Below are 10,503 nucleotides of genomic sequence, written 5' to 3'. Positions count from 1 at the left end.
TAATTTAAAACGAAACAGGATGAATTGGAAACCGCTCCCTCGGCGGACCGGGTGTGTCCGGAATTCTCTCCCACCACCGGGGGGCACCCTGTATTGGGTGGCCTCCGGGTATTGGGGTGCAGGCAAAGCGAGGGGTCTTTGGGAAGGTCGCAGGGGCGGAGCACCTAAGGGGGAGCAGCAGGCCGCTGGGGGTCCCCGGGCTCGCGCTGATCCGTGTGTGTCTGTCCAGGGCACAGGCCTGCAGCGTGCCGCTCCTGGGCGTGTCTCCAGAAGAATGTTCTGGAAGAGGCAGCTCAGCCACAGGGAGGACTCCCAGGGAGGGATCCCCGGGGCTGGCTCCTCCGGGTTCCCTCCCAGAGCCGGGTCCCCGCCCAGAGCCGCTGCTGTGTGGCAGGGCCGGGGAGGGGCAGGGCGGAGGGGCACCTGGGCCCAGGGCAGCAGGGCTGCCACGGGGACCCAGGCCGGGACCCAGGAGGCCCGTGGCGCCTCGCCCCGCTCCATCTGCTGCAGACCTGGCGTCTGCCCCCGGGGCGTGCGAGTGGCGGCCTGTCCCGGCTGGGAGCGGCTCCGGCGGGAGGGCCACCCCCGCCTTCCCCGGCGCCTTCAGGGTTGGGGTGCCCCAGGAGAGCGAGGAAATGGGACTCCTCTTCTTTGTTTTTTGTTTTCTGTCTGTCTCTCCCCATCCATCCATCCATCCATCCATCCATCCATCCATCCATCCATCCATCTATCGAGACAGAGTCTCATTCTGTGTGTCTCCCAGGCTGGCCTCGAACTCAGGGCAATTCTTCGGCCTCAGCCTCCCAGGAGCTAACAGGCGCGAGCCACCAGGCCCTGCGTATTTCCTTCTCCAGGAGGAGGCATTTGGGTGACCTTTGTAAAGGTGACACAGTGTCCTAGGAAGGTTCACCCAAACGCTGGCGGGCTGCCGGAACACCGCACAGGCAGAAAGACACACACACACACACACACACACACACACACACACCCCCAAATAACTGATGTGGTCGTGCACCCCTGCAATCTCGGCCAGCTGGGAGGCTGAGGCAGGGGGGTGACCCCCAGTTTGAGGCCGGCCTGGGCTAGCCCCCCCCCCCAAACCCGGCTGCCCGCCCCCCGGCCTCCTGGGCCGCGCACAGAGGACACCGACACCACGAGGGCGCGCGGCTACGCTTTATTGGCCGTCCCAGCCGTCCCAGCCGTCCCAGCCGTCCACGGCCGTCGGCCCGCCCGGCGCCGGCTCAGAAGATCTTGAGCGAGTGCAGCTGCACGTCCCCGCCCACCTCCACCATGCGCACGCGCGAGGGCGGCAGCCTGTGGCGGAAGTGGAGGTACTCGTCGTCGCCGACCACCGTCTGCGGGGCGGGAGCTCGGGTGAGGCCTCCGCGGGGGGGAGGGGGACGGACCCGTCGCCGCGGGGGCACGGCTGTTGCCGGCTCAGGGGGGAGGACGCTGGCTGGGCCCGCCGCGCCCTGCTGGGTCCCGCCCGGGTTGCAGGGCCCCCCCCCCCCCGGCCCCCGCCCCCCCCCCGGGCCCCAGCCCCCCGCCCCGGGCCCAGCACCCCGCCCCGGGCCCCAGCACCCCGCCCCGGGCCCCAGCACCCCGCCCCGGCCCCCACCTTGTAGCCGTCGTCCGTGGCGATGAGCAGCACCTCGAAGGGCTGCCCGCGCTGGAAGGGGATGCCGCGGCCCCGCTCTTCGCGCCCCCACTTGCCCTCCTCCTTGGTGTTGAAGACCACCTCAGACGCGTCCAGCCTCGGGTTGAAGTGCAGCGCGGCGTCCGCGCCCTCGTCCTCGCTGCACAGCAGGTTGACGTAGAACCTGCCAGGGGCAGCCGGCGGGGTGACGGCTGTGCGCCCCCCCCCCCCCGGGCACGCCCGCGCGGAGCCCCCGCGGCTATGGACGGGGTCCCCTCCCACTTAAAACCCGAGGTCTCAATTTTAGTGTGCCCTGGGCTTGGTGGCCGGGTACCCTGGGCACGCGGGGTGGCTCCAAAGGCCCACGGCAGGTTTTCACGCGCCCGGAAACATGGGGCGTGGGGATCCCAGGACTAACCGGGGACTCCCGACGTTGCCCTCGAACCCCACACTTCTAGGGAGACCTGGGCACCCACCCACGAAGTCTCGGGGGACTTCGGTGAACACACACATCCAAATCAAGAGAGCAACAGGGAATCCAAGAGCCCACCCGACAGAAAAGACCCCGGGGCCCCCCATGTGTGGGGATCAGCCGAGCCAGGAGGAACCTGGGGTGTCACCTGCCAGCCTGGTCAGGGACGACGCCTCGGATTCTCAGGACAGTGCCCACGCGGATGCCCTCGGGCAGGGGGGCCTTGTTGTGGAAGACCTGAAAAGTTTGGGTGGGGCGGGGTGAGAGACAGAGGGGTCAGCGCAGCCAGGAGGGCCAGGGGCAGGACGGAATACAGGTTAGAGGAGCCCGAGAAGGTTTCAGCCAGGCCCCGCCCTGGTCCCAGCTGCCCCCCACCCCTACCCTCAGCCTGGGCCCCAGAATACTCACTGACATGGCTGGCAGGGCAGTACAGCAGCAGTGTGGCCAGGAGGGCAGGAGGGGAGCTTAAATAAAGGCAAGATGGGGTACAGCTCCACCCTCTCCATCGACGCCCACACCTGGCACAGACCCCTGCCCTGGGGCAGAGCTGTCAAAACTGAGTGAGTCTCCTCCTGCCCTGCCCCCACGCCATCGGGGCGGGGCGGGGGCTACCTCCCCCTCTCTAGGCTTGTAGATAGGAAGAGCCTTTAACACCTGGGCTCCCACCCCATCCCCCGCCCCTCTGCCAGGCACCCCTCTGGGTTCCTGGAGACCTCAGCAAACCTTAGCCTTTCCTGTCCTGTGCTAGCCACCCCCCCAGCACCCTGTTACCAGACGGTGCGTGGCACATTTGAAGCGGCCGGTAATGGCGGGTGACGTTAAGACCGTACCCAGCCACCGGGCTGAGGACTCCGGGCGTCCAGCTGTGTCCCCAGACACGAAGCGTAGCTTGGCCACTGCACTGACCTGCAGGGGGCTGAGCTGGCAGGGGCAGTTTGTCCACAGATCAAACTGCCACAGGCTGGGGAATCTGGCTCACTCGAGGTCCTGCCCCGTACCGTTCCGGCTGGCACATCTTGTTCCTCTTCAAGACTCCAGCAGCTCATCCCTGAGCTGAGCCCACCGTCCCACCCAATGATGGGGTACGGGTCGGGGGGTGTCTCAGGCACCACCCAGAGAAAGGAACAGTGGGGACACTGTGGACAGCCCCTAACCCTAACCCTGAGTTTTAGTCTCCTTGGATCAGGACGGTAGAGAAAGTGCCTGCGGGTGGGGGGGGGCGGGGAAGACCGGGAAAGGGAGTTTCTGGAAGGCAGGCAGGGGGAGAGTGGGAGTGCTGAGCCACTCCCAAGAGCCCAGCAGCTGTCCTGGGGGAGCTTCTCCACCCCTGTTTCCACCACCCCACTCGCGCCCCACCCATCAGGTGGCAGACAGGAAGAGCCTGCTTCCTCATGCTCCTCTGTCCCCGTATCCTGGATTCACCTCCCATCCCCAGGACACACGGGGACTCCGGCGTGGTGGTCCAGAGTGGGAGCAGAAGACAGAGACAGAGAGAGAGAGAGAGATTTGTGTGCAGGAGCAAGCTGACTTGAGCTAGGCACAAAGGTGCCTGGAACTCAGCAAGTGGAGGTGAAGGCCAGAGAGTCAGCTCAAGGGCCTTTGAAGCCATCATGGGCTGCCCGAGACTGTCTCAAGAAACAGCAACTGGTTTTGAGTGGTTCCTTTAATCTGAGCACTCAGGAGGCAGAAGCAGGCAGATCTCATGGGTTAGAGCCCACCCTGGTCTGTATTTCTACCTCCACGATAACCAGGGCTGTGTAGAGAGACCCTGCCTCAAAAACAAACACATAGGGCTGGAGAGATCTCCTGGTGGTTGAAATCACCACTGCTCCTGCAGGGGACCCTAGTGCCATTCCCAGCACCCACATCAGGGCCTCACAACCTTCTTTAGCCCCAGGACCAAGGGAATCTGACACCGCCTTCTGGCCTCTCTCTCTCACACACACATAAATTTAAGAACTCTTTAACTACAAACAAGAAACCTTGGGTTGGGTTAGAGAGGAAATTCCTAGAGCGACGTCTGAAGGCTTTGACTTGAATTTCTGCAGGCCAAGGACACGCCGGAGCGCTGAACAAGGGGACGTCAAGTTTCATGTTGCGCCACCGTCCATTTGTCACAGTTAGGCCGATAATTGTGGCTCTTCGAGCTCTGTATAAATCACCTGGCACTGGCCTGCGCCTCGCTGTGTTTGTTGTTGCTGGTTCCCATGGGCTGGCTTCCCATTTCCTCATCAGAGCTGAGGAGAGTCCTCAGGCAGCCGCTCACAGGCCTGCACTTGCCGAGGCGATCCCTAAGACGCTCCCGTTCCGTCCCTTATCAGCTCCTCTATCTGCCGCCTTTCTGGGAACTGAGATGCGCTGCTGTGTTCCCCACCTGTTCTTGTCTGCCTCAGGTATCCTTGTTGTGAGCTCTGAGTAATACTCCCTTGACGTATCTTTTATTTCTGATTCATTATCGAACACATTTATTAACCAGGACTTGTCTTTATGGGAAAATACTGTGGACTGAGAAAGGTTTTAGCCAGGTGGTGGCGGCGCAGGCCTTTAGTCCCAGATCTCTGCCCATCCCAGTCTGCAGAGCAAGTCCAGGACAGCCAAGGTTACCCAGAGAACCCCTGTCTCAAGATGCCCCCCCAAAATAAAATTTTTAACAAAACAGGTCATTAAGGATTTTTTTTTGGGGGGGGAGGTTTTTTGCTTTGTTGAGACAAAATTTTATGTAGCCCAGGCTAGCCTTGAACTCCCTAATTAGCCAAGAATGACCTTGAATTCTTGGTCCTTCCGCCTCATTCTCTCAAGTGCTGGGCACGTGCCAGCACGGTGGGGTTTTGCAGTGCTGGACACGGAGCTCTGACCATGCTCGACAAGCTGAGCCACGTCCCCAGCTCAGCTGTGGGAGCTTAAACCCAAGACCCCACTCATCGGCGTCAGTCTGCCAACATTTTCATCTTTTTGTATGTAGTGAAAATGGCCAAGCACTCCTTCAAGCCAGCACTCAAGAGGCAGAGGAAGGCAGATCTGTGAGTTGGAGGCCAACGTGGTTTACGTACGTACGTAGTGAGTTCCAGGACAGCCAGGGTGAAACAGAGAAATGCTGTCTTAAGAAACAAAAACAAAGCAAACAACAAAAAGGGGGAAAAAAAGAATGAAGTGCTAATAATATTGATGATTTGATGGAAATCTGGACTTTAAAGATTTTATGGATTTTGATTTAAGTGTGTGTCTGTGGGGAGGTATGTGCATGCAGTGCCTGGGGAGACCAGAAGAGGGCGCCAGATCCCCAGAGCTGGAATTACACGGGCTTGTGCGCCCTCTGACGCGGATTTTTTTATTTCTTTTTATTTTATGTGTGTGGGTGTTTTGCCTGCATGTCTGTATGTGGACCATGTGAGCACAGTACCTGAGGAGGTCAGAAAACGGCTTCAGATCTTCTGGAACTGCAGTTACGGACCGTTGTCAGCCCCTTGTGGATCCTGGGAACAGAACCTCCCGCCCCCAAATCCTCTGGAGGAGCAGCCAGTGCTCTTAACCACTGAGCCATGTCCAGCCTCCTCTTTCTTCTTTTCAGATGAGGTCTCCCTGTGTAGCCCAGGCTGGCCAGGAGCTATCAGCCCTCCTTTCTCAGTCTCCACTGCCGGGCTTAGAGGGTGGAGACACAGCATGGTCTAAAAGCTGAGGATTCTGGTGACAGCTACAGAAGCTGAGCGCTCTGGAGGCCGAGGGCGAGCCTTCTCTCGTAGCGGTCGCTCTGTCTATGAGCTTATTTAATCAAAATCTCTTAGTTAGTTTTAAGCCGCCAGTATGGTTTTTACAAGGCATTCCTTTTTCAGTGTCTTAATTGTGCAGTAAGCGTTTCTAGGTCATAAAGTAGGCCTGGTAAATTTCAAGGCCTTGACAGCAACATGCTCTGGGTGGCTCCCTCCTCTGAGTTTGTGTCTCCCCTCTTGCCAAGTCTCACGGTGTAGACCAGGCTGGCCTGGAACTCAGATGTCTGCCGTGCCTACGGAGCGCCGCAAGCAAAGACCGCGTGCCACCACCCGCGGCAAACCACCCGGGTTCTGGAGACAGCGTCTCTCGCTAGCCTGGAGTTTGGTGGTCTGGCTAGGTCAGCCAGCCGGCAGACCCCAGATCCATCTGTCTCCAAACCCCCAGTGCTGGGACCACACGCGTGCTCCCTGACACCTGGCTTTTCATGTGGGCGTCGAGGAGCGAGCCCGGGTTCCCCTGCCGTGTGGAAAGCACCTTGCCAACTGAGTGATCTCCCAGCCTCCTCCATGACTGTGCCTTCAGTCCTGAAGAGTGTGAGATGAGTTAGCTGCCGCCAGCCGGCAGAGCCGCCCTCCCGGGCTGGCTGACAGACCAGCAGACAGGCCTCCACAGGCGGCTCTCCCGAGGTTGTTTGTCCTGAGACTGTAATATAATTACAGTGTCATCCTTGGCTTTCCTGCCTCCAAGCCCTCCGTATGCCCTCCCTAATCTCTTCCAAATGCACGGCCTATTTTTTCACTAATTGTTATTGCATATATATATATATGCAATATATATATATGTATATATATATAATTTTGAATATGCATATATTTTACAACATAACCCATTCAGCCTCTACACGCTACTTTTATATATATTTTCAGGGCTGGCCATTTGGCACTGGAAAATCAATCCCTGAGGAAGGACCCTCTCCCACTCCCAGTTTTCCTCGGTTGCCTGCAGTTCTTTGCGTAGCGTGAGGCCTTGGGGGCCTTTCTCCTTCCGCTTCGGTGTGTCTATTGGTAGTGTCTTTGTTCCGCTCAGGTGCAGGCAGTGACGCTGGTGAGACTTCATGGGGGTGGCTTCTGAGATTACTAGGACACACACCTCACAGCACGCTCCCTGCCCCTCTGGCTCGGACAGTCCTTCCTGAGCCCTTAGGTGCTGGAGTGTTTTGTAGCTGTGTCTATCGGGACCGGGCTCCACAAGCATGTTTTTCAGCTGGTTGTGGTGTTCTGTAGTGATTTCTGTCAGTCACAAAGGGAAGTTTCCTTAAGGGGGGATGAAGACTACACTTCACTGTGGGCATAAGAACCAATGATTATAGATTGTCGTTAGGGACTGTGCTGGTTTAGTGAAGTAGTGGCTGTAGATTCTCCTCCAGTAACCACACCTTCATCGGCACTGAGGAGCTGGCCAGGCTTCCAGTGCTGGCATGCTCTCCCTCCTGCTGTGCGGGTCTTAGGTCCAGGTACAGAACTGTTGGTTGCCACCACGGCGCGTGTGCCACTGCCACGCCCTTAGGATTATGGTGCTGTGCTAGTTGTTGATGTCAGAGGTGCCATAAGGTAGGACTGTGACCCAAAGTTTGAAGACAGAGAGGACAGGAAAAAAAACGTGCCTAGGGACGCCATGCTTTTATCCAGGCACATGCCTGTTATCCCAGCCTTCTAGAGCAGAAGTAGGAGGGTGACAGATCCGGTTATGTGAGGAGAGCTCTCGCACAGCCACCCCAGAAAGATAGTAGAAAGAAAGGGAGAGAGACGGAAAGAAGGAGAGGGAAGGAGGGAGAGACAGTTGTGTGGGAGTGCTGGCGGATGTGACGGCCTTTCCCTCTGTCCTCAGGGAGGACCTCAAAAGAGTCAACATTATGTTAATTTGGACTTTCACGCCCAGACTGTGAGGTAACGGAACATCTTTGCTTTATTAGGTGGCCTGCCTTAGACTGATTCACGTGTTGTTCCCTAGGAGGAATGGAGAAAGGAGGGAGGAAATGAATTAAGTGCTAGATGAATGGTAATTTCTTAGACTCGAGAAAGTGAATCCTAGGCAGAAAGAAATGCCCATTGAACCAAGAACCTCCAAACTTGGAGGAATCCATGGTACCAGGCCCTTCTAGGAACAGGCCCAAAGCAGGAGGCTGAGGGAGGTGGTGGCAAAAGGGAGTTTCTGGACAGCAGCAACCTCCTGCCCGCCCGTGGGAAAGAGAAGACAGACAGGAGAGACATCAGGTGAGAGTCTGAGAAGGTGAAATTGACAGGACCTTTGGCTGTTTCAGCCTGGGCAAACCAAGGGATTCAGTCCAGTGTGCAGAAAAACTGAGGGCACTCAACAGTGAGCAAACGGCTGTGATGGCCAGGCGGCACAGACACACCACAGGGCTACGGGGAAGGATCCTGCATTGTCTCAGGCCAAACTGAACCCTGAGCCAAGCAAAGCTACTTTGTGTATGTATTATAGACAGTCTTGGGTGCCACCGTGGGAGCCCAGGAGAGACAAAATGGACGATACATCATGTAAGAGTAAACCCAGGAGAAAGCGGGTTAGAGAGCTCTTGCTCTTGCTAGGACATCTCAAGTGGCTCACAGCCGACTGCAACGCCAATTCCAGGAGACCCTGTGCCCCCTTCGTCCCTTCCGGGGCGGGGGAGATCCTCAGAGACTGGAGAGACAACACATTGGCTAAGAGTGCATTTTACTATTGCAGAAGACCCAAGTTCAGTTCCCGGCACCCTTGTTGGGTTTGCTTCTGTACATACCCACACACAGAGACATGTAATTAAACACAAGTGAGTTCTTAAAAATGAAACAAGTCCTTATGTAAATAGAGTGACCAGCCTCTCCTGGTCTGAACATGATGCTGGCTGGGCATGGAACAGTGAAAGGGAAAGCTGTGTCTTCCTCCTGCGTAGTGGCGCCTCAGCAGGTGAAATCCAGAAGGAAGAGGAATACACCCATTAAGAGTGATTATCACATTCTTAGCTAGACTCAAAAGATCCAACTGAAAGTGTCTGTCTTCTGTAGAAAGGACAGTGGGGAGCCCAAAGGGGAAAACATTCTGCTTTTCACCCCAAGCTTTATCGAACTGTGGTGAAACTGGCTGGCCTGGAACTGTGGCGTAGCTGAGGCTGGCCTGGAACTACTGACCCTCGTACCTCTACCTCCCAACTGCCGAAATTATAAGCATGCACCGCTGCAGCTATTTTATTCTATGCTGGGTACCGAACCCAGGACTCCGTGCATACTAGGTAGGAACCCTCTCGCCTCTATTACATCCACAGACTCATGCATTCAAAATGTATGCATGCGTATCTTTGGCCAGGTGAAAGTGAAAGAGAGCTGGGTGTGGTGACAGGCTTCTGTAACGTCAGCACTGGGGAGGCTGAGGGCAGTGATTCCAGGCCAGCCTCAGCTCCACAGCAAGGCCCCGTCTGAAAGGCAAAATAAAGGCTGATGGAGGACAGACTGCAGTGCAGCCTTTGTTTAGATGGAAAGCAGCACACCACCGTGTCAGGCTAAATAAAAAGAAATGTAAATATAGTTTAGAAAATTAGGGCCAGCCTGGTCCACATAGTGAGTTCCAGGATGGCCAAGCTACATAGTGAGACCCTGACAGAATCTCATTACGTAGCCCTGATGGGCCTGGAACTCACCAGCATGCAGACCAGGCTGGCCTCAGACTCACGAAGATCCACCTGCCGCCTCCATGCCACAACACCTTCAGTCTTTTGGGGGGATGCTGGGTGTGGGACTCAGGTCCTGTGCACTCAGCAATGACCCTGCTCACTGAGACATCTTCCCGTCTCCTTCTTTGACATTTCTATTACCGTAACAGGGAGCTTCTGTTCAAGCCAGCTTCACTAGTTCACTCATAAGTGAGAGAGTAGGATCACAGAAAGATGAGGTAGGGCTCCCCGGGGAGGCTAACGGGGAGGGGGGATTAGTTTTGGGCTCCCTTGCAGCTAGAGTCACCAAACTGACATTGCAGTGAGAAGGTGCAAGGAAGGCAGTGCCTGTGGGCGTGAGCGTGCACCCCCGCCCCCGGAGAAGTGTGATGGAGACAGCGTTTTCTCCAAGGCAGCAGGGGAGGCCCTGATGGTAGAATTTTCTCTAGATCTGCTAGGTCTGGTAGCAGAGGCCTATGATTTTAGCACGTGGAAAACTGGAGGATTGCCATGGCCTGGAGGCCAGCCTGGGCTACAGAGCAAGAACCTTTCTCAAATAAGTTACAAAATCAGAATTCCGGTTCCTTTTTGGGTGCCAAGGGAGGAAATGAGGGAAAAAAAAGTTGTCTGCAATTGGAGATTAGTTTATTCAACTCGTCTCAGTTAAGGACTTCTCTAGGCTAGCCCGCTCCACACGGCGGGCTGCAGGCCGTCCAGGCCTACACAGGGAGAACCTGTCTCATACACCATGGAAAATAAAACCCCTTACTCTCTTTCTGTCTCTCCCCTGGGCATTTTTAGAAGGCCTTGAACTCCCATCATCCTCCTGCCTCCACCCCTCAGGTGCTGTAGTTGCATCCATGCACCATCACCCTTAAATAGTCTCCTCTTCCTTCTTCCTTCTTCCTCCTTCCTCCTTCCTCCTTCCTCCTTCCTTCTTCCTCCTTCCTTCCTTCCTCCTTCCTTCTTCCTCCTTCCTCC

The 10,503-nt window shown here is 56.6% G+C and overlaps 1 protein-coding gene across 1 annotated transcript; it reads right to left on the bottom strand.

Annotated features, from left to right (window-relative positions):
* Positions 1–1,241: 1,241 nt before the first annotated feature.
* Positions 1,242–3,154, bottom strand: Lgals7 (galectin 7). The gene is made up of 5 exons (XM_055594687.1): positions 3,107–3,154; positions 2,880–3,029; positions 2,257–2,345; positions 1,619–1,820; positions 1,242–1,355 (listed from the first exon to the last, which is right to left on the bottom strand). The coding sequence occupies exons 1-5, from the start codon at positions 3,152–3,154 to the stop codon at positions 1,242–1,244; spliced, it is 603 nt and encodes a 200-aa protein (XP_055450662.1).
* Between the last annotated feature and the right edge of the window lie 7,349 nt (positions 3,155–10,503).

The sequence above is a fragment of the Psammomys obesus genome, unplaced genomic scaffold (genome assembly GCF_907164565.1).
Source record: "Psammomys obesus unplaced genomic scaffold, mPsaObe1.curated_primary_1811, whole genome shotgun sequence".
Lineage (NCBI taxonomy): Eukaryota > Metazoa > Chordata > Mammalia > Rodentia > Muridae > Psammomys > Psammomys obesus.
This window is presented reverse-complemented; position numbering and strand designations above follow the sequence as displayed.